Source organism: Podarcis tiliguerta, assembly GCF_965153285.1.
Source record: "Podarcis tiliguerta genome assembly, chromosome: 3".
NCBI lineage: Eukaryota > Metazoa > Chordata > Lepidosauria > Squamata > Lacertidae > Podarcis > Podarcis tiliguerta.
In genome coordinates this window covers 65,202,591-65,226,998 of record NC_139536.1, presented here as the reverse complement: position 1 = coordinate 65,226,998, position 24,408 = coordinate 65,202,591, and the positions used below count along the sequence as shown (strand labels likewise).

The 24,408-nt window shown below is 42.1% G+C and overlaps 1 protein-coding gene across 1 annotated transcript; it reads left to right on the top strand.

The window, feature by feature from the left end:
- The first annotated feature begins 4,392 nt into the window (after positions 1-4,392).
- On the top strand, positions 4,393-23,077 carry SMPDL3A (sphingomyelin phosphodiesterase acid like 3A). The gene is made up of 8 exons (XM_083432306.1): positions 4,393-5,124; positions 8,582-8,795; positions 9,441-9,585; positions 10,289-10,385; positions 13,677-13,855; positions 14,747-14,927; positions 17,928-18,052; positions 21,042-23,077. Exons 1-8 carry the CDS (start codon positions 5,013-5,015, stop codon positions 21,357-21,359), a joined length of 1,371 nt encoding a protein of 456 aa, XP_083288432.1. The 5' UTR covers positions 4,393-5,012; the 3' UTR covers positions 21,360-23,077.
- The last annotated feature ends 1,331 nt before the right edge of the window (positions 23,078-24,408 follow it).

The following is a 24,408-nucleotide window of genomic DNA, read 5'->3' as shown; positions in this document are numbered from 1 at the left end:
TACAGTGGTGAACATAATCATCTTTCACAAGGCTGATCAGAGATATAGCAACATTTGACACTATTTCTCCCAAAGAACGCTGTAAGTGTTGAACGCATATCTCTCCAATGAAATCATTGTTGCCTACAGCTGCCTTTACAAACACTAGTTTTTCCTCACTGCTGTCATCAGCATCGCTGGAAGAGCAACCAGTACCACTTTCCTCACTCTTTTGTTATAGCAGTGGCTTTCTTACATGTGCACAGTATGAGCGTATGAATGAGAGGTTACCTTACATTACTTGCTACAAGCTTTGTCCTCAGTTCTGTAACAAAGTTCCTGGTGGTGAAGAACATGCATTTGGCAGGCAGGCCCACCTACGAGACAAGCTGAGGCGACTGCCTCAGACAGCAGGATCCACAGGGACCACAGATCCCGATGTAGAACTTTATTCCCCCTCCTTCACCCCTTCTTTCCTGGTGAGGAGGGAGGCGGCATTTGGTGGTTCACCTCAGGTGCCAAAATGTCTTGGGCCAACCCTAACATTTGGACAAAAGTCTTGAAGGTGGACAGGTGGGAGAGACCTTTTTAGCCAAAGGGCTGCATTCCCTCATGGGTAACCTTCCAGGAACTGCATGACAGAGGCGGACAGGGCCAGAAGCAAAAGTTAGTGGGTTAACAGATATGACTCTTAATTGTGTACAGTAGGAGTCAGAGGTTTCTACACACCGAGACACACACATACACGCACACACACCACATCTTCCATCTAGGCAAACAAGGGGGGTTATCACAGTTCCAGGTCACATTCCATCCATGCAAAAGCACTCAATGAGATTCAGATATTGGGGACCATTGCCATGGGATGTGTGGCTGGGGAGGAGCCCTAAGGGCTATGTAGAGAGGCCCGGAGGGCCAAATCTGGATCTCGGGTCTGAGGTTTCCCACTCCTGCCACGATGGAACATAAGGGGCAGTGCCGGATTTGTGTATAGGCTAAGTAGGCTGAAGCCTAGGGCCACTAAATCTAGGGGGCCTCGCCAGCCTGCCCACTCCCCAGTGCTGCAGTCTCCCCTCTCCCAAAATTGCAAACCCAAGACTTCATGCAAGGGCAGGGCAACTCAGGCCCAGCAACTATTAGACTCAGGGCTAGCCAGTGAGGCCCAATTTGAAACAGTGGGATGAAACTTGATTATTATTTTTTTGTAGGGTCCCAGTTCACAACCAAAGTCTGCAAAATTTTATAGATATAAATAAAATCCATCTACAGCGGTACCTTAGGTTAAGTACTTAATTCGTTCCGGAGGTCCATACATAACCTGAAACTGTTCTTAACCTGAAGCACCACTTTAGCTAATGGGGCCTCCCGCTGCGCCACCGGAGTACAATTTCTGTTCTCATCCTGAAGCAAAGCTCTTAACCTGAATCACTATTTCTGGGTTAGTGGAGGCTGTAACCTGAAGCGCATGTAACCTGAAGCGTATGTAACCCGAGGTACCACTGTATATTGCCCTGGTGCAGGGGACCCCCTTAGGAGCGGCCCGTGGGGTCCAATTTGGCCCAATTGCTCTAATTGCCTTAAGGCCAGCCCTGATGATACTGTGCAGGGGTTGGACTGACAAGCCCTGCACCTTCTAGGTCCCTGGTGTCACCATTCAGAGTACAGACTCAAGGACTTGTTAGGGAAATAAAGGGGGGCACTTATTGGAAATAAGTTTTGTCACCTCTTCCCCCAAACCCCAAGACAATGAGCCCAGCCACCTTTTATTCACAGTCACATAAGCACTACACTACAGCATGGCCATAAACCTGTATGTTCAACCGCTGAAATATACACCCAATATGTAGCAATGGAAATTTATGTTACTGCTTTATGAATGAACACTGTGTTTTATGAATGGACTCTGTATTTTGTGAAATACCTAAGAGCCACCAATAGGGAGCTCTAGAATCTGACAGCTAACTTATTGGGTACTACCAAACAGCGACACCTACTGCTGAAAGCAGGTAACCAGCAGGGAATGCTTCAGCTCAGCCTTTGCACTGTTGACTGAACACCCCCTGCTGTGCAGATAATGGAGAAAGCTCATAAATTGTATACCTTCTGGCATCATGGCCAACTCTATTACGCTGGTATAAACCCTGGTGCACCAGAAGCACAGAATAGTAGCAAATAAAATCCGCTCATACATCAGCAACTGATAAGACTTGTCAACCAGTTCTTCCAAAGTCTTCCTAAATTATAAAACTCCAAAATACAGGCCAAAAGAGAGCAGGTCTGGGAACAGCGAGGCATACAGTGGGCACCACACCAGTGAAAAGGCCCTCCTCCGTGTACCTCCTGCCCTGTCATTTGCCCTCTTCTTGCCCACTTGCCCTCCTTCTTGCCATGGAATTCTCTCTATTGGAGTCTCCAGGTCCAGTACAAGACCATAAGAAGGGAGAGCAGAGACCTTGAAGTTCCCAACAGCTGTTAAGCAAGCAAGCAAGCACACAGGGCACCTTTGTCACAGTCAGGATGCCTATGTCCTGGCCTGACCCAAACCTGTTTTTGTACAATCTTGTTTGTTCTCAGTAACCAAAAACATATTATCAACATATACAAGAAGAAAAGTTGTTTTCCTTCATTTGCAAGGAATTGTACAAAACAAAGGGGCACAAATAAAGAAAAGTTCCAAGGTGGCAACAGAAAGCAAACTAAAAATGCTTTTGCAGTTTATCAAAACTATCCAGCAATATAAAGTTATAGGAAAACTGGTCCTATTAACAGTAATCCTTCTAGTTGGTTAACTGGTTCGGCAACTTCCATGCACATGACATGTGATGCTAATTATTTCCCCCAAGAGTTAAATGAAAGCTAAGGGAAGTTTTTAATATGTGACATTTTAGTGTATTTTTCATCTTTGTTGGAAGCCGCCCAGAGTGGCTGGGGAAGCCCAGCCAGATGGGCGGGGTACAAATAGTAAATTATTATTATTATTATTATTATTATTATTATTATTAATTCTTTGAGGCTTTAGGGAAACCACAGTCTCTCTGCTTCAGCCCCACAACTGTAATATAGGGATAATAGTGAGCTACCTTTCAGGGTTGTTGTAAAGATTACTGAGATAATGTGAACTGCTGTCAAAATTCTATAGAGCTTCATAGAATACTAGGTAAAAAGGTAAGTTAAAGGACCTGTGCACAGTTAAACCCAGTCAAAGGTGACTATGGGGTTACAATGCTCATCTCGCTTCAGGCCGAGGGAGCTGGTGTTTGTCCACAGACAGCTTCCGGGGTCATGTGGCCAGCATGACTGAACCACTTTGGGCGCAATGGAACACCGTGACAGAAACGAGAGTCATGGAAATGCTGTTTACCTTTCTGCGGCAGTGGTACCCATTTATCTACTTGCACCAGTGTGCTTTCAAACTGCTAGGTTGCATGGATCCAAACTGCCAACCTTTTGATCAGCAAGCCCAAGAGGCTCAGTGGTTTAGACCACAGCGCCACCCACTCCACTAAGCACCCAGGCACTGCAGTAAATAATGAGGAAGTGTTCATGCCTGCAGAAAGACCTGTAGATAGAATTAAAAATATTTCCAGGCTGCTCTCCTATCCAGCACTATATTTGGCAGTGGGTCCTACACAGGGAGCTGCTGCTGCTAGTGTACTGGGAATGTCCAATGTATGGATGGAATCAATGCTGGAGTGTCCATGACAATAGCATTTAACAATAGCACTAAGCAGGAAGTTCTGTCAGCACTAGTTTTCAGAAACTGCAGCCCCAGTACAGATGTAGAATCATGATGTCTGTGTGTGAATCTATGCAGGACTGTAACTTATTTGTGTAACCTCATAATACTCTTCTTCAGAGCTTGCAATGTTTTGTGACTGCAGTATGGTAATACACATTGTGTTTGTAATCCATTAATACAGCTCACATCACTGCTGTCTGGCTTGTGAGTTCAAAACAGATGACTGCCTTTCCCAGACCTCCCATTCCCAGGGATGTGAGAACAAGGTTGTTGACTTCATCTCCATGGAAAAAGCCATCATTCGAGTGGCGTTAATTTCCATGGCAACTGATTTATGGTGGTACCAAGCAAAAGAAAAAAGACGGATTAGGTTAAAGGTGGTGAGGAAAGAAAAAAATGGTTGGAAAAGATTCTGGCATAAATACTATGTTTAAATGATAAATAAATATTTGACAACGCAGTCTCTTCTGTTGTGTGATATTCTTCACACACATTACAAACATACTGTACTTCAATTCTCCCTTCCCTTCTTTTAACTACACACTTCATGTTATGCATCACAACTTTACTGACTTGCAACTTCATATGTAATTGATAACTGTGAATATCGAAGGACAAGAACATGTTGCTACTTGTCACATCTTTTGGGGTGTTTGGGAAATTAGGCTGGCTAGCTGCTTGAAGATGTAAAAATGTAAAACACAAACAAGGGAAACTATGTATTTTGCGTGGAAAGTTTACGCAACATGTGAGCCTCTGGAGACCAATAAATCAGCAGGCAAAACGAAAGGAGAAGTGCTCCTCCCGAGTCAGCACGAAGGTTACGCTTCCTCAATCGAGGCAGGCAAAAAGTGAAGAAGTGGATCATTGCCTTCCATGGAAATACGGGCAAGAGACGGGGGTCGGGCAGCTACACCTGTTGGGCACCTGCCGCCGGTGGAGCCCTTCTAGGAGCGGGGAAAGAGAGAGGTGGCTTTTGCCGACGCTTTGCATTTGCGCGACGCCGCTTCGGGGTGCCTTTCCCCGCTTCCTGATTTACGAGGCGTCGGCTGGCTCCCTTCCAAGCTCCTCCGAGCAGGCCGCGCCGTCTCGAGAAGCAACCGCCTTTCCTGGAAAGGGCTTGAGAAAAAGAAACTCCGGCTGCTCCTTCCCCAGCGAAGGGAAGCGAGCCAGGCTTCTCCGCGCGCCTCGCCGAAGGGGAAAAGCCAGCTTGGGAAGGGGAGCCGAGTGTTGCGCTGCCGCAAAGCCCTCGCCTTCCTCCTTCCGCGGGGTTGCAGGAACGGCCCAGCTGAGCATGGGAGGGCGGCGCGGCTGTCGCGGCCTGGCCCTGTGGGCACTTCTGTTGTGCGGCTCGCTCCGGGACCTGGCCAGCGCCGCCCCGGCCTGCGCGGCGCCCTCGGATGCGGGTGAGTCGAGCTGAAGCCGAGCGCGGCCTTGAGTCAAGCTGGGAGCTGCCAGCCGCGTCGTAGGAGCGGCGACCAAACAAAGCGCCTCCCTCCTTCCCGCCATAACAGAAAAGTAGGTCGAGGGGCCGCTCCAGTTGGAGGCGAGACAGGGCTGGCCGGCTGGCGCTGGGAAGGCTGGCACCGAAAGCGCCGAGGGAGGAGCGCCTTCCTCTCCTGGGCTCAGCGGCAACTCAGCGCCGCAAGGCTTCGCCCTCGCCATTTGCACCCACCTCGGGCAAAGGGTGCACCCTTGCATCGAGGACTCCTCGTAACAGCGCGTTTTATTGTGCCTCGAGACAGCATTGCGCAGAAGGCGTTAGCGGCCTGGCCCTGATGGTTGTGGTTATGGTTTATTGCAATAATAATAATGCAGGCAGGTGGTGATAACAGTGGGCGTGCTGACAGGTGAGTAGGCAGAGGATTTCAGCCATCCATCCAGTGCTGCAGGAGCCTGCTGCAAGTTGCTGCCATATGGAAACTGGCAACAGCAAGGAAGTACTGTCAGACAATCCGGATGGAGCTGGTAGAGAAAATATTCCTCTAACTTAGGGTGAAAGAGTGTCAGTTAAAGCGTTGGCTGCATGAGGGAGATCCCATTGCTGATTTCATTATTGCACAGGTATTGCATACGGAACTATGTACATAACCAAGGGGCTGGGTCACATCAAAAGTCTTGCCTAGTTCAGCATTGTGGCTCTTAAAAGTGGCCAGTCAGATGCCCTTGTGGCATTCATAAGTGAGGGCACCCAAGAAGAGCCTGCTGGATCAGGCCCAGTCGCCCACCTAGTCCAGCATCCTGTTCTTACATGCACCTTAAGTGGTGCTGAATTCAAAGTGGACACAATCTTGCCCAAAATTGGTGCTGATGACGGATGTGCTTCTCTACTAATAGCAAAGATGGCGGGACAGACTCACAGGGGTGCTGCCTCTGGGGCTTCTTCTGTCTGAGGCAATAGCTGCACCCTGTCCCATGGCCTGGCTTTGTGTTCCAATAGAGACAAATGAGTGGGCATTCCTCCCTCACCTGGCTGGATGTCATGTTGTCCTATGGGTGAGAAAATAACAGGCCAGGATTCAGTGACTGAAGTTGTGATAGGAGCGACAGAGTGGCTTGGTTTGCTCTGTATGCTGAATCCAAAGCTATGGCTTTGGGGGACCCACTAGAAAACTAAGATCTTCCGGAATTTCAATGTTGCAAGCCCTTCCACCCTGTGCTCAGGTTGTATATACTTGTAAATAAAACCATATATCCTAAAGACACAACAGTCTCCACTTTTGTTCCAAGGAAACTGAACCTTCAGTAAGCAATGGAACCCTGGAGTCTCTGTTTCTCGGAGATTGGGGTGCACACAACAATACTTTGCAGTGAGTTTGGGAGCAGAGCTTGAATTTGGGAAAATGGGAAAGAGGAAGAGAGGTAATTGATATGCTCAAGCCACTGCCCTGGCAGCTTAAGGGAAGTATCATGAAGGAGGGATTAGAGTCGGGAGAATGCTTTCCCGTTTCTAGAACTTCATACCCCACAATATTTTTTCTCAGTACAGGGACTTAGACTCAATGACCTTTATGTCCCTTGCATCCCAATAATTTGATGGTTCTATTATTCCTTGTCCTCAAGTAGCTTTTACCATCTGGGACTGTTGTTACAAATAGAACATAACACATGCCAAGCAAATAACTACCTGAAGTACAAAGTAAGTAAATGGATATCTTTTAATTAAATCAGTCTCCATTGTTGAAAGTATGCAAGCTTTTGAGTCTATTGAACTAATTAAGAATTCTGAACTTTTCTCATTATTACATTCCCTTTTGCGATGTCATTCTGAAAGAGCTGAGCAGTGGGCAACTGTTTCCTCTTTTTCCAACAGGTTTCATAATTTCTTATCCTTCTCTATTCTGAAAACAAATAAATCCCAATGTGTAGCAATAAGAGAGCTGGTTGTGTTCTATGCTGTATTGACGTCACCTTGGCTTGGATCCAAATCTGCAATAGCAAAACTCTGCTTGTAATGAGACTTTCCCAACGTCCGTCCTCCTAAAAAGTTTCCCCTGATGATTGGCAAAACCTCAATAAAACGGTGTTTGACGTGGTGCATAGGAGAGAGTAATTGGTTGAAATTGGAAAGCCCTTTCCAAGTAGAAGTGCCTTCTGCTAACAAGCACCATTAGATCCTTTTCTTTTTCTTTTTCTTTTGGTCTCAAAGCACAGTCTAATCCTTAAACTGTGAGCAAAGGCAGTTCCTCATTTTCTGTGTGATTTACTTTCCCCATTATTTCCAGAAGTGGCATGTTTGCATGTTCTTCTGACTCATGTTCTCAGATCCATACCACTGAGACAGTATTGATAAAATTTATTAAGATTGGCCTGAAAAACCCAATTGCTCTGAAAAAAGAATGATAACACTCAAAATGTATTGGACATCAATCTGGTTTCACTAACTGTTCCATTGCTCCTTTTGATATTTGTCTCTTCAACTTTTTGTAATTACACAATGACTTCTGAGGAAGAAATTTAGTTCTCAGAGATTTGCTGCTGTTGCGTCTTCGTCGTCTTCTTCTTTTTAAAAAAGCTCATAAATTTAGGGCTCTAATCCAGTGTTGTTGTCAGTTTTGTCCCAGACAGTGTTTAACTCCATGTAAATCACTTCACCATCTGTATGCCATTTTCAGAACTAAAATTTGTTTCATTACATTTAAGAGACTTGAGAAAATAAACTTTAGTTGCTGTCACTTTTTAAATCTTCTTTTTAAAAAACACAGTTGTGTAGCTGCACAGCTGTGCTTCATGAAGTGCCACAGATTACTTTCCATTTTTTATCTCCCCGTGCCCTGGAAGTTATGGGATCCAAAAAATCCCCTAAAACACTGCCAACTATGAAGTAGCCTTCCATTGTAATCACTGCCATGTGACAAGGATTTCCTTGAATAATTTAAGAGGAAGAAAACACTATAGTACAGTGTGTAAAAGCACCAAGAGCACGCCCATTTATAAAAACAAAGCAGTAAAACAATGCCTCAGCAGTGTAAAGCTGACTGGTGATTTGCCCCAAGTCTGGAGAAACAACATAAGTAAACCTAGGATTGCTTTCAGAATTGTTGTGATACAATAGTTCATATCTTTCATTCAGAAAGTTCTGTAAATCCAGACAAGAGTTAAAAGAAAAAAGCCTAAAGTTTATAGTGAAAGCTTAAAATTCTGCAGGAGTTGATGATTCAGACCTTGTCCTCACCAGGGAAAAACTTTCTGGTCAAATGAATAAATAATTTCTAGGTACTGGCCAAGGTGATGAACCCTTAATGGGAACATGGAGTCTTAATGGGAGTTTCAGGATTTTTCAGTAGCAGTATTTTTTTTACATTTTGTTAAGAAAATGTACATCTAATTCTCAGTTTGTTCTTCTCTTTTGTCTGGAAACAGGCCAGTTCTGGCACATCTCCGATTTACACTTGGACCCCACCTACCACATTACAAGTAATCACACTCAGGTTTGTGCCTCTTCCAAAGGAGTGAATGCCTCAAACCCTGGCCCATTTGGAGATTTCATGTGTGATTCACCATACCGGCTTATTTTATCAGCTTTTCAGCACATGAAGGATTCTGGTCAACAGGCATCCTTCATGATATGGACAGGGTAAGTAAGAAAGACACTAGTATTTCTGATGCAAAGCTACTGAAAGGTTAGAGCAAATGTATTTGGCCATTTCATAGCTTTATTTTAACTTATGGGATTAACTTTAAGGGCCAAGTTACACATTTTATTTGACTTCTGAAGCCTTGATTGACTTGTCCCTGGGCTCAGCATGCAGGCAAGTGGAATGGAGGGGGCAAGGAAGCCCAGATAGATCCTGATTTTTGGGACCCGGGATTACAGTCTGGCTGACAGGAAATGTTGTATGCTACATCCTGGGGGTTTTTTCTCTTCATATTGGCAGATTCTCCAGTACGCACAAATGGGAGGGATAGTAATATTGCTTCCTGTAGGTTAGACAGATTGCAGGTTACAAAGACTGAAGATTGCGTGCAAATGTCCTTTGAAGGGCCTGCAGTTTCTTTTAACTCTGGTTAGTCATAAAGCAATTTATGTAATACATGAAAACATTTCATGCTTAATTAATTTCTTTGAAACTGTTTGAGTACGTTAATTATAACTTTAATCACTCTCAATATGCAGTACTGAAGTACTTTTAGAGTACTACAGAGAAACTAATGTTTGATTTCAAAAATAATTACACAACTACCAAGTTGAGTTTTTTCTTTTTCTTTGCTTTTCTTAAAGAGACAGCCCTCCACATGTTCCTGTAAAAGAACTCTCCACAAAAATTGTTATTGACATTATTGGTAACATGACTTCTACCATAAGAAGTTTCTTTCCAGATCTCCAAGTTTTCCCTGCGTTGGGAAATCACGACTATTGGCCACAGGTAAGACAAATTCTTCAAGAGAGTGAATAATTTGGCAACCTGATCCTATGTTTCTATACTCCTTGGAGGTTGTGGGTGCAAGTATAACTTAACTGGGCACTATCTGCCTTTGATTAGTAGTCAGCATTATAAAAGATGGCTTAACAATACAACAATGCACATTTGCTTTGAAGAAAGTGCTGCTGAGTTCATTGAGACATACTCTCAAGTAAGTGTAAATAGTATTACAGCCTAATGTTTGTACATCTCTTAAGTCGGGAAAATCCTGTTGCCCCAGAATGAATTGCTCATAGAAACACAGTGTGTTTCAGTGCTAAAGTACAGAGGAGCAAGCAGTTGGATAAAGTGTGTTGTAACGATATGGAGTTAACTGCTTATGGTTGAATTCTTACCTGTTTCAAATACATTTGTCACTATTTGAGGATTCAGATGTTTAGGGTTTTTGTTCTTAAAAGCATCTCATGCACCTATATGAGAATGTGACCTGATCTACCTGTAGTGCAAAATGAGGTGGGGTAACTCTGAGACGATAAAATCAACAATGCTATTTCAGAATGTAGGTGGGGGTACAGAATGATACTCTCCTTTCATCCAGTGTAGAGATTGGGGTACATTCTTGGTACATATCCAAACTGAAAAGCTAAGATTTGGAGAAATAATGATTAGAAAAGCATAGTCTTAAGGCGATGTCTGTATTTTAAAGGATCAGTTGCCTGCATCTGTCAGTGAAGTTTACGATGCTGTAGCGGATTTCTGGAAACCTTGGCTTACGGATGAAGCAGTCAGCACCTTGAGAACAGGTAGGATGGATAGTAAAACAGCACACATTTGCTAGGGCCGCTGTCTTTATTTGGCTGTGCTGGATATGCGTGAAATTGACATGGTAAAATTTCTAATATTGGGTTCTTATTGCAAGTGAAAATGTTTCATATTTCAGGGCACTTTCTGTCCCTGAATCGCCAAGGCCTAATCATTCTACTGATTTACTAAACATTACAATTATATGTGACAACACCCACGGTGTTGTATATTTTGAACTGTATATCCTTGATAGTTTGCATGGGCGTTTCTCAGAGTTTAAAGTGTTTCTAAGTGTTTAAAGTCAATGTTAAGGATGTTGTTTACAGGAACAGAATGATGTGATACAAGATATACTCCTCCTCTTTGTTGTTGTTGTTGTTTAGTCGTTTAGTCGTGTCCGACTCTTCGTGACCCCATGGACCAGAGCACGCCAGGCACTCCTGTCTTCCACCGCCTCCCGCAGTTTGGTCAGGCTCATGTTTGTAGCTTCAAGAACACTGTCCAACCATCTTGTCCTCTGTCGTCCCCTTCTCCTTGTGCCCTCCATCTTTCCCAACATCAGGGTCTTTTCCAGGGAGTCTTCTCTTCTAATGAGGTGGCCAAAGTACTGGAGCCTCAACTTCGCGATCTGTCCTTCCAGTGAGCACTCAGGGCTGATTTCCTTAAGAATGGATAGGTTTGATCTTCTTGCAGTCCATGGGACTCTCAAGAGTCTCCTCCAGCATCATAATTCAAAAGCATCAATTTTTCGGCGATCAGCCTTCTTGATGGTCCAGCTCTCACTTCCATACATCACTACTGGGAAAACCATGGCTTTAACTATACGGACCTTTGTTAGCAAGGTGATGTCTCTGCTTTTTAAGATGCTGTCTAGGTTTGCCATCGCCTTTCTCCCAAGGAGCAGGCATCTTTTAATTTCGTGACTGCTGTCATCATCTGCAGTGATCATGGAGCCCCAAAAAGGAAAATCTCTCACTGCCTCCATTTCTTCCCCTTCTATTTGCCAGGAGGTGATGGGACCGGTGGCCATGATCTTCATTTTTTTGATATTGAGCTTCAGACCATATTTTGCGCTCTCCTCTTTTACCCTCATTAAAAGGTTCTTTAATTCCTCCTCACTTTCTGCCATCAAGGGTGTGTCATCTGCATATCTGAGGTTGTTGATATTTCTTCCGGCGATCTTAATTCCAGCTTGGGATTCATCCAGCCCAGCCTTTCGCATGATGAATTCTGCATATAAGTAAATAAGCAGGGAGACAATATACAGCCTTGCCGTACTCCTTTCCCAATTTTGAACCAATCAGTTGTTCCATATCCAGTTCTAACTGTAGCTTCTTGTCCCACATAGAGATTTCTCAGGAGACAGATGAGGTGATCAGGCACTCCCATTTCTTTAAGAACTTGCCATAGTTTGCTGTGGTCAACACAGTCAAAGGCTTTTGCATAGTCAATGAAGCAGAAATAGATGTCTTTCTGGAACTCTCTAGCTTTCTCCATAATCCAGCGCATATTTGCAATTTGGTCTCTGGTTCCTCTGCCCCTTCGAAATCCAGCTTGCACTTTGGGAGTTCTCGGTCCACATACTGCTTAAGCCTGCCTTGTAGAATTTTAAGGATAACCTTGCTTGTGTGTGAAATGAGTGCAATTGTGCGGTAGTTGGAGCATTCTTTGGTACTGCCCTTCTTTGGGATTGGGATGTAGACTGATCTTCTCCAATCCTCTGGCCACTGCTGAGTTTTCCAAATTTGCTGGCATACTGAGTGTAGCACCTTGACAGCATCATCGTTTAAAATTTTAAATAGTTCAGCTGGAATATCATCACTTCCAGTGGCCTTGTTATTAGCAGTGCTTTCTAAGGCCCATTTGACTTCACTCTCTAGGATGTCTGGCTCTAGGTCAGCAACCACACTACCTGGGGTGTACGAGACATCCATTTCTTTCTGGTATAGTTCCTCTGTGTATTCTTGCCACCTCTTCTTGATGTCTTCTGCTTCTGTTAGGTCCTTTCCACTTTTGTCTTTTATTATGGTAATCTTTGTACGAAATGTTCCTTTCATATCTCCAATTTACTTGAACAGATCTCTGGTTTTTCCCATTCTATTGTTTTCCTCTATACAAATGATCAAACAATAGTTTATTACATAAATATTCAAGCAGTGATCATAGAATTGTAGAGCTGAAATGGACCACAAGGCTCATCTAGTCCAGTGCCTTGCAATGCATTGTAAGAAAGCCAAATAATTGAGGTCATCGTTTATTTTTCCCTTGGTTAACAGTTTGCAAATAGTTAGCATGATATCTATAGTTAAACTGTTCTATTTTTGCTCTGAGATAAGCAGGAGCTACAACCTGCTTATATAATCAGCAGGCAAATAAATTTCCAAATCTATTGTAGCCTCTTAAGCATTTGAAAATGGAAAAAGGTTTCCCCCTTGAATTTGATCCTTATTTTGCACATTAAAATTCAGGAAGTAAAATGGAGACCTGTAAATCAAATTTTAGGTTACATATTTTTTTCCAGCAAATGTACAGAACATTAGAAATATGCAGAATTCTTAAATGTTAAAGATGTTAGAATTCCTGCTCCATGATTACAGTCGTGGGATTTTAATCTATCACATGATGGTGTATGTTTTGACTCCACAGAGTGGGAAGTGACGGAGACAGGATGTTTGTGTTACTGTGTTCTGTGAAGTGGGACTATGGTCCTTTGTTCTTTTTCTCTTTGCTGTCTGATGCTAGAGAGAGAGGGAGCCAAGTTGCAGTGTTCTGTGTGTGTTTATATGTAAATAAATTAGATTAGCCAAAATGCTGAGTTGCTGAGGTCTGTTATGCAAGCTGCGAAGACTGTGGATCCCTAAGTGTGCCAATGTCTGTTGGCATTGCCGCTGTGATGTTTGGGCTGAAGAAAGCTTTTGAAGCTCCCAAACGATCGGCCAGTAGGGAGAGAACATGCCAGTCAGGCATGTGTCTCTGCCAGGGCCCTACTCAAGTGTAGAATGAGCTCATGACAAAAGATGCAGAAGTTATATTCCATTACTCCTGTTTACCCTTTATTAATTATCCCATTGGAATTATATCCATGGAACATCTTGAAGAATGGTATTACCCAGCAGGAATATGTATGTTAGATTTAGGCCCATAGAAAGGATATTGCATTTAATTTGCAAGCCAATTCTTAGATACTTCTGTCCTATTCTATTCTACCTGACTGGAGAAGACAACCAAAAATCGGTGGAACTTATCCATAGTAAATTAAAGACATACATCTTCTCTCCACCCTCCCCTAGGTGGTTTTTATACACAAACAATTCAGTCCAACATGACTGCACAGCCTCTTAGGATAATTAGTTTAAATACCATCTTATACTACCCTCCCAACACTATGACTCTGAATATGACTGATCCAGCAAACCAGTTTGCATGGCTGGAACGTGTATTAGAGACGGCACATCAAAACAAGGAAAAGGTAAGGATTTTTTTAATAAAAAAAGTAATATGAATGAGAAAAGGGTAACTATTTGTTTCAAGAAAGTTTGCAGTTGGTGGGACTTTTGAGCAAGGTAGGTATGTCCCCTGAACTTCCACTGCTCTGAGTAGAAAGCATACTAAACTTGTATCAGTTAATCCAGGGGAACTCCTAACTTTGGTAATAAGGCAGCACCCCAAAGGCCACCCATACACAATGCTAAAGTATGGGGACACTCTTACTCAGTCTGGTATGCTGCCAAAAGTATTCAGAGTGCCAAGTACCAGGTCCCACCAAATAGTTTGGTGCTGCCAAATGCCAAGAGTTGGAGTTGCTTTAATCAGTAAATGTGAATGGGTTGAAAGCATGTGAGCTTTTCTGTGTGTGCTTGAGCCTGGAGCAGGTATAGTCCTGAAGTTTGGAGTGTCATCTAATTCTTCATGGTGCTTATGTCTATACTGGGATCATTAGTTCAAGGCTTCTAACTCCTAAATACATCAGTTGTTGTGGCCAAAAAACGAAGAGACTAATTAAGATAAGTCCTACCTGAAATACTACATATGCTGTTTGAATGCAAGACTTCTTGTAACAAAGGTTTGTGCAGTTAATAGGAAATAAGTTGTAACTCATGCCTCTAGTCAATGGCATTGTAGAACTTTGGTTTATTCGACCTGTAATCATTATCCTCCAAGCTTGTAAGCCTTTATGCCTGTTTCAAAAACTCTATGACTTCATTCTTAGTAGGGGGAAAAGTGTTTACCTTTCAGAAAGCAACGAATGGAAAAGTGAGATTATAAGCAATTTCTTTCACGTCAACATTATAGTATACACCTAACGTATTTGATGTAATATTAAAGTGCCTTTTCTAATATTTATATTCTTATCTCCTAGGTTTATGTAATAGGACATGTGCCAGTAGGTTATCTGCCTTACTCTCGAAATACCACTGCCATAAGAGAACACTACAATGAGAGGTTGATAGAAATATTTCGCCGGTATAGCAGCGTGATTGCTGGGCAGTTTTTTGGACACACTCACCGAGACAGCATCATGGTTCTTCTAGATGAAAAGGGTAATGATGTTTGCAGATGACAGCTTTCTTGGCTGGTGACACAGATTACACAGAGATCTTTTTTATGGTGCTTTGGGGATAGGCAAAGGCCATATTCTCTAATGGGATAAATCAGAGTTAACCCATATGATGCCATTCATATGTTGCCAGGTTGCAACTCCCATCAGCCCCAGCTAGTGTGGTCAGGGAGGATGGGCGCTGCAGTTCAGTAACATGGAAGGCACCACAAAACTTGACCCTGCAGTTGCCAGCTTGAATCCTCCTCCTCCTTCATACCCTTGCTTCATGATTTTTGTACATTCTTACCCTTCCTTACCCTTTCTGTGTGCGGCTCTGGCTCGCCAGAGCAGCGATGTCACGCTGGCCACGTGACCCGGAAGTGTCTTCGGACAGCGCTGGCCCCCGGCCTCTTTGAGTGAGATGGGCGCACAACCCTAGAGTCTGTCAAGACTGGTCCGTATGGGCAGGGGTACCTTTTACCCTTCCTAAATCTATCTGTTCTATTTAAAACTATCACAAATAATCAACGTCGCAGAAACTAATTCCACTTTGAAGAAATAGATGGTTAAAAACAAAGGGGCAAAACCAACCACATTGAGTAAATGCATCCCAACAACTCTAAAATTCACACTGGTATTATTACAATCAGTACTTTTCTAAGTACCGAATCGTGTTTTGCAAATGGTTTGGCTTGTGCTTTATTTTCAAATAGGAGCCATAACAGCTCTTTTGTTAGGTTCGCACTTCATCATAAGACAATAGCAGATCCTATACAAAAATCTTTCCTTCCTGTTTCTTCAGAGACAGTCGCAAATTACACTGGCCAGTTCCTATCCATTGTAGAATGTGTCAAAAGGAAATGTTCTCAAGCTTGTTAGATACACTCAGTTTTTCTGTGTGTTTCCTGCATCTTTACTAGGTCTCTGTCTGTACTGGGCTCCCTGCTGCTTCAGAGTTAATTAAGACAGGAACAGAGAGTGAAGATAGAAGGAGAGAGGAGTCTTCTAACCCATAATAATCTGTAAAATGTAGCCAACACCCAACTTTCAAGATTATATGCAGTATTATATATTCTTCTCTAAAGTTGTTTCAGATTGAACAAAGAAACTTGCAGCAGCAGGAAGCATTAAAATCTAAGAAACACCACCTAAATATTGTATCCCTTTAAACATCATGGCCTAAACAAACTATAAGCATATTGGCTTAGTGTTGCATTTGCTGGTTCGGACATCATGCTAAACCAAGGCACGTTGTGGTTTAAATGAACAAATCACACAGTGTTATTTGCAAAGGCAGTTGTTATCTCAGTAAGGCACTATATTGAGTTTCCAATAGTGATATAATCATTTGGTCAATTGATTAAAAAGCAGGTGTTTAACCAACTGGATGTTCTTTAATTTGATGTCAATCCCAATACAGTGGTACCTCAGGTTACATACACTTCAGTTTACAGACTCCACTAACCCAGAAATAGTACCTTGGTTTAAGAACTTTGCTTCAGGATGAGAACAGAAATTGCACAGCAGTGGCGGCGCAGCGGCAGCAGGAGGCCCCATTAGCTAAAGTGGTGCTTCAGGTTAAGAACAGTTTCAGGTTAAGAACAGACCTCCGGAACAAATTAAGTACTTAACCCGAGGTACCACTGTAGTAGCATCCCAAAATGACATAAAAAATAAGCAAGTTCAGTGTCTGCATTGTAGAAGATCCACATTTGAGACATGCTGGCATTCATTCCAATTGATGACAGTCTGCTTCAGTTGCCTATGGCTTAGAAGGGAAAGCAAAATCGTTTCACCCAGAAAAGCAGAGCATGTACTGATTTTTTATATACATAGTGATAACCTATCCTCTTCATTTAATCTGGTATCTGTAGATGTAAACCAGTATGCTTGTGTAACCTGAACAACAGCAGGTTTTTGAAGCATCCAAAATCCGTTTGCTTGTTGATAATTGGTGAGCAATTAAATCTTTAGTCCTGGAATCTGGAACTGGAGAGCCTCTGGTTGTTCAACTACAAATCCCATTATCCCTGGGCACTAACCGTGCTGGTTGGGACTGATACAAGTTGGACTCCAACAGCATCCCTTCTTTAGCTGATTAATTCAGTTAATTGATATGCAGCCAAATCCTACCCATGTTTACTTGGAAGTAAGCCTGACTAGTTCCCATGGAACATACTGCCAAGTAAGTATGTGACAGGTTCCAAAAGCTTTGAACTAGTCTAGTTAATAATGCCTGGAAATTTCCACATGTTAAGTAGAAGTACAAGTAATTTAATGATGTGAATGCTGATGCAATTTGACTTTTTTTAAAAAAGCGGTCCGTGTATTCTGTATGGACAAACTCAGTGTAAATAATTTTTTAAAACCCTAAGTAGTCAAATTGAATTGTGTTTTTCTTTTTGGACAACTGTGCAGTACAAATTTGTGTATTTTTACTTAGAAGTAAGTCCCACATGTGACTGACTCTCTAGTAAACGTGTTTAGGTTTTCAGCCTAAATTCATCTGAAGAAGTCTTGCTTTTACAAAGCTTTCTTAAGCATGGCTTTTGTAGAGATACCTTGACTGCCTTTCAGAGGATTACCCAGAATCAGATCAAGACAAGGGTCATAAAAGTTGCTTAGGTGCACACGAGGGGCTTTCAGTGGCTTTTTAAGTCTTTTTTACTCTGAGCAGTAGACACCCCTCCCAATTTCAAAACTGTGTTCATTGTTATTTAAATCTATCCATTGCCCAAAAATGTGAAATCTCCAAAATAAGTTTTACTTCAGGGAGTTGGCATAACTTTAATGATTGGCAAGCATTGATGACTGCATCAGAAATTGTGGCGAGGGGTTCCCATGTGTGGTTATTGCATAAAGATTTTTAATAATGTGCCGGTGGAAGAGCAGGACACAAAGTACATGTCCTAATGTAGTGAACATATGTGTAAGTTTAAACATTGCCACTTATTAAAACCTTTCTCCATTTCCCCAAACCCTTTGTTTTGTAATCGTTCAGAAAAGCCAGTAAACTCCTTGTTTGTGGCACCTGCTGTGACGCCAGTGAAGGACGTATTTGAGGTAGACTCAAACAATCCTGGAGTGAGATTATATCAGTATGACCCTCTTTCTTATAATCTACTGGTAAGTAAAATAACAAAAATAAATCAGGACTCCTGGAAAGTAAAAAATTAATGTGATGGGTTTTGTGATTAATTTTTCAGCTAACACTAACTTCTGTGGTTAGTGGTAAAGCCATTTGTGCTTCCTAAATACTCATTTTCCATGTTTCCTTAATTGTGTATCAATGTTTAACGTATATGAACGGAATTGAAACCAGTAGCTAGAAATGTATGAAGAAGTATGGGGAAACGTCTGTACATTTTGTATCCTTACCTGTCTCCCAAGTTTCACATGCTTTAGAATTCCCTTGTTCCTCCCTTCTTCCCCAGTGATTGCACAGATATTTATTTATTACACTTTTTTCTCCAAAGAGCTCAGTTGCTCCTCTCTCCATTGTTAACTTCACAACAACTTTGTTGAGGTAGGCTGAGGGATTGTGGTTGCTTAAAGGACACTCAATGAGCTTTTTTGCCAAGTAGGGACCCATATCTCTCTAGCCCTAGTCTGCCACCCTAACCTCTACACCACACTTGTTAGAAATAAGCTACTGTTCTCTTTGCTAATCCTACAAATGGTCTTCTCTTTCATTCAGTGGTGCAGTTTAGACTTATGCCCCCTGCATCCCTCTTTAGATGGCAGTGCAAATTACTCCACTTACATTAAAACTTGGTAATCCATTTCTGCTGTATTTGTGGGTCCCCTCCTGCTCATTCTGCTGCATGTGGCCCTGGACTCCTGCCCTGAAGGCTCCACTGCTTTTTTCTTCATTCTGCCTTGGTTTCTCAAACTGTTTTCATTTGCAGGAAAGGAAGAGCAGCAATCAATATGAGGCAGCTCTGCAAAGAGGAGGTTGGGGAGAACATGCCTTGTTCAAATGTTATTTGTAGTAATTTATTGAGGGAGGTGTAAATCACAGTTCTGCCGGAAGCATTATCCAAAGTGGTGTACATTAATGAGCCCTATTATTGCTAAAAACAATGGGATAAAACAAGCCACAGACCAGGATGGGGATGCAAGCTGTAATTAAAGCAGGCAATAAATCTGCAGGGCTTGCTTGTTAGCAGGCATTTACCAGTTGCTGAAAGACCCGTAATGCAAAGACCACCAGACAAGCATTTCCATAGTTTGGAATGTGTCGCCAGAGAGACCGGGAGAATTTGGTTCCACACCTTCACTTTTAAAAAGGAGGACACGGAGCAGGCCTGCCCCAGTGGATCTGAGAACATGGGAATAGATGTATGGGAGGAAGAGACCCTCCCTAAGGTGTGCAGACCTAGAGCATTTGGAGCTTTAAAGGTCAGCAACTGCCCCTGGAAACAAACATACCATTGAGCTAGAACTAGAATAGCTGTTGCTGCAGAATCCTCTTCAAAGGCAGGCCCATGTTGACCACATTGCCGTAACCCAAACAGAAGATTGCTGAAGCATAGATAACTGAAGCCCACTTTCTGTTTGAAATAAGAGGTTGGAATCAGCTCCTCAGCCTAAGCTGGAGAAAGTAGCACTCCTGATCACTGACACCATGTAAGAACCCAATACTAAAGCGAGATCCATGGGCATACCAGACTCTCAGCCAGCCTCTGCCAACCTAGTGCCCTCCCATCAGTATCAGCCAGAATGTGCTGGCTGGGGCTGATGGAAATAGTACCCCAGACCAAGAAGGTGCCAGTTTGACAAAGACTGCTCTAAGCATTGTCCTTCATGGGGTGTCTTAACTTCATATGGGAATGCCACATTCCCTTCCTGTTTTGGGCTGTCACAAGGTCATGATGCTTGTTCTGTCTGGATTCAGTTTCAGTTTGTTAGCCATCTTCCAGCACATAAATACAACAGGGCAATTGTTCAGGAAATCCATTGTTGTTCCTGGATTTGCTGGGAAAGGAAAGCTCATGCTGGATGCTGAGTGACGCAGCACTCCATGCTGTCAAAGAGCTCTCTCAGCAGTTGCCTGTAGATGTTAAAAGTCTTAGGGCTGAGATACAACCCTTTGGTATCTCTGGTTCTGTTGGGTTTATCAGCTGCCTGTCAGGTGGGAGTGAAGCTCCTGCAGAGCAGTGTCCTTAACTCCCAGCAGTCTCAAGTAGCACAGAGATATCTGATTATATAGTATCAAATGCCACTGAAAGGTTTAGGAGACTGAACAAAGGTATAACTCTTTCTATTCCAGACACAGGTAATAGACTGGAGCAGCTAATGTGCTTTCAGTCACAAACCCCTTTCTGAACTTCTATAATATGGGTCTAGAAAATATTTATCATTCGAGAGGTTTTGTTGGTCTGGTACCTTCTGGTTCAGGAAGGCAAATTTATACTGTTCTATATCTGTTCACATAACTATCTCAAATGAAGATTTTATTTTTTTTAATCACGAGAAGGTGGATTGCAGCATCTCTTAAGCGTATTGGCACGATCCTCATCTCTACTAGTATGTGAGAAGCCAGCACCATGAACTATTGGGTTCTGAGACCTTTATCAATCATGCACATTTGCATAGTTTCACTTCTTTTGCCCAGATTATTCTACAATAATGGAGAGAGAAAAAGAAATCCTACTACACCTACTAAAAATCTACTTGGCCAACAGGCATTGGTTTGCACATATTCAAATATAATTCAAATTCAAATATAATTTTGCACTAATGTGGTGCAAAAAAGTTGAAGGTTTTGTTCTCAAGAGGCTATTTTGTGCTCAATTCCACACTCATGGGACACAGAGAGTAATGGGTTATGTTGGTGTGAATTTTCCTTGAGCTGGATATATTGTCGTCTTATCTGCAGGCCATGCCCAAGAGTGTTGTTTTTGTCTCTTTTCTTCCCATCCGTTCCCTTCCCCCAGTATTAGCATATGACAGAAACTGAGCTATATATGAGTCCACGTCTTGTGGTGGGACATGACCTTTCTCTTCAGTTGTGAATAATAGGCAGTGACGGCTTCTTAATCAATACATCACTCTAGAAGTTTAATGAAGCAGTGGATACAATTGTGCACTTTTTGTTTCCGTTTAATTCCAGGATCTTTGGCAGTTCTACTTGAACCTCACAGAAGCCAATATGAAAAATGAATCAGTCTGGAAACTTGAGTATGTTATGACCAAAGCTTATGGAATCAAGGACTTAACGCCAGAAAGCTTGTATGAAATGGCAAATCAACTTAGTGTACCTCACAGCAAATTGTTCCAAAAATATTACAGCCACTACTTTGTGAGTTACGATGATCCAAGCTTGTTCTGTGGCGAGCACTGTAGGATCACCCAACTCTGTGCAATTCAATACTTAGACCTCACCTCTTACACTGATTGCATCGAACATAAAGGCAAATTACATGGGTAAAAAGTAGCGCTCACGCTAAAGAATTGTGTCCTCTAGGGCCTGGTTCTGATGTAGCAACTTTAACCGTTGTTCCTTCAGCTGAGAACTAGTGTGGTGTCTATCCACTCCAACCCACTTCTCTCTTCCTTAGTTTTCCAGTACAAATGAACTGCTCTTGGTTTGATATCCTGGTTACCAAGCCATGATTAAACCACAGTTTCTCAGTTGAAATGTAGCAGGAATTGGTGGTTTCAACTAAACAGAATGGAAACACTGAAGCTAACATGCATTGGGGGGGGGGGGACGCACAGGCACAACATTAGTTTTTGGTGCAATAAACCATGGTTTATATAAGCAGAGGTCATTACTGCTGTATTGAGCCTAAATAAAGTCCAAATAATATTTTGCCAAATTAATTTTGCCTGCAAATTAATCAAATGGAATGTTGTAGAAAGAAACCAGGTATTTCATCAACTGGAAGGGGGGGGGGATGGGGTGCTTCCCTGTACTTTTAAAGCTTAGCTATTTCTTCAATCAACTCCTGCAGTGTATGCACACACACAAAATATCTCATTCAAATGACTGTAAGCGTATATAGCTGCATCTTGCAAGCCTTTTAGAGAATTTTTCTTGAATGTATTATTCATTTTCAAATATTTTTAGAGATTTTTATATGGAAATTGTACAATTTGTATGGTAAAATTGTCATACGTTGAATCATGGAAAGTATCTGTATATATACAAAGTTATGGATTTGTTTCTTTGTAAGCTTTAAGAACTTGTGATTTTGCTCAAGGGCAGGCAAGAATTCATATGGCCATAAAATAATTATTTTTCTGACACAACTGTGTCTATCATCCGTATCCATGGGGAATGGTGTTGAAAGTAAAACAATGAAAGGAGGGAGCAGTCTAGTTTCTTACCACAAATAAAAGATGAAAATAAGAAGAACACAGGCTGCACAATTTGCTTCATATCTCAGGTTCAACAAATGCTAGAGTTGAACTTAGTTTCATACATGTGATTTTTCACATTTTCTTTCAAATGAAGATTTTGGGTTATATATTTGCTTTTCTTGCAGATTTATATGAATGGCTTTGTCTAGCTGTTTGTATAGGCTTGGATCCTAAGTTGCTTCTCAGTTCATGTAAAGGGCAGATTTTTGACCATTTCCTCTTTGTCTGTAGCCCTTCACTCACACCATATCCAAGAATCCCACAACCCCAGGAGCAAAAGTTCAGGGGCTGCAGTTGGATGGGATGAGGCCTGAAATCCCTGTTTTGTGAATGTGAACTCTGTTCCACTTATGGAAAGAAAGTTAGGATCCAAGTCATGGTGTTTAAGAAAGATTTGGTTTTATGAATCTTTTAGGTGTGGATTCCCCTTCACCCTGGAATAAATAATATGGCTTGATCCTAAGTATAATTTACTTCTAATGCACACAGGCTTCAGAAATTATTTGGTGGTGTACTAGCTCAGGGACTTTCACAATCTTATTTTTCATTGTGTTAAAATAAAACTTGCTCATTCCAAGTAGATCTGCTAAAAATGTGTATGTGTAAATGTTTGGGTGTTTATAAAAGAAGATCTAGAAGAGAAGCTCCAGTGGAGAAGATGGGGACAAGTTACATATTTTTGTTAGCAGATCAGTAATTTCACTTTTGAGTTATTTGGGAACTTTCTGGTGGATGCCATCTGTCAGTTTTTGTTTTGTCAATAAAGTCTAGTACTTATCACCACCATTTGTCTCAGTTCCTCAGGTTCCCTGTGAAAAGTTGGTTAAAGCACATGGTCTACCTTATATCTTCCCCTGTGAAGACAAGTGGAAAACATTTATTCAGTTTCTTTGCAATCTCTGTTAGCACATCTTTGACTCCCTTGTCATCCAAAAGCCCAACTGCCTCTCTAATCCTGTTCCTGCTACTAATGTATTTAAATATTTTTTGTATTTTTTGGATCTTGGTCTTCATGTTTTTAGCAATGTGTTCCTCAAATTCTTTTGTTTAGCATCCCTTTTTGCCTGCTTGCATTTCTTTTGTCAAAGTTCCTTTCCCTCCTTATTTAAACTAAGAATTCCATTTAGCCTCTGGTCTTTGACTATGCTGGCATCCTCTTGGCCTTGTTGGTACCTGCTTTGCTCTGCTGTATATATTCCAGCTGAGCTTCTAATATTGTGTCATTAAACAATTCCTAAGCCTTCTGGAGAGATTTGAGCCTCTTGCTTTTTTTGCCTTTGGAGACTCCAGTTGTCATTCCAGAACACATGCAACATTCTGCTGCAGCTGGATGTTTCAAGCGAAGATGGATAGCAATGGGCAAGTTGTCTTTTAGAGAACGTTTGTGCAGTTACCAGTTTTCCCACTGCAGAATCTCTCAGGCTTCCAAGAAATTGAGGAGTCTTTTGAAACAGCTGAAGCTCAGTGGGAGAGCGTATGCTTTGCACACACAAGGTCCTAGGCTTAATCTTGGCATCTCCAGATAGGACTGGTGGGAAATACCCCTAGCAGGAGAGTTGCTCCCAATCACTGGAAATTACTGAACTATACAGATCAGTGATGACAACTCAGGATAAAGCAGCAGTTCCCTTTGGGCCTATTTGTACTATGGAGAAATTAGCCTCCTACATACCTGGGAACACATGCCTGAGTGTCATTTCTGTACTGCAAGGCACATTAGAAATGAGTAACTAGTGCTGGATGTCCCAGCATTAGTGAAACAGCAACAGAATAGGAATCTGTTCCATTTATTTTTATTCAAAAGGAAAACTACAAACCACTTTTTTAAAAAAAATAAATCTCTTAACACTGAGAAGGAGTGGATGCTGTAATGCCTGAGTAGTCACATCACTAACATAGTTGTAGCATGGGCACAGATTTAATTTGCCACCAGGGCTTCTTAGGAACTCTGCGCTAATCCTTCAAATGGCCATGCAAGAATGCAGTGAATTAGAAGAATCTTTAAGCAGGCTGTTGTATTCACTCTATGCTCTTAAGATTCAAATCACTTCCACAGCAGAATGCTCTCATTCATTGGAAACTGATGCAGATTTCCTATGTGGATGGACTTTAAG

What these genes read in the sequence shown, in the direction of transcription:
- SMPDL3A (XM_083432306.1), top strand. Translation starts at nt 5,013, where the DNA reads ATGGGAGGGCGGCGCGGCTGTCGCGGCCTGGCCCTGTGGGCACTTCTG. An exon ending in CGCGGCGCCCTCGGATGCGG is followed by an intron (nt 5,125 to 8,581) that starts GTGAGTCGAGCT and finishes GTCTGGAAACAG; the next exon opens with GCCAGTTCTGGCACATCTCC. An exon ending in CACATCAAAACAAGGAAAAG is followed by an intron (nt 13,856 to 14,746) that starts GTAAGGATTTTT and finishes CTTATCTCCTAG; the next exon opens with GTTTATGTAATAGGACATGT.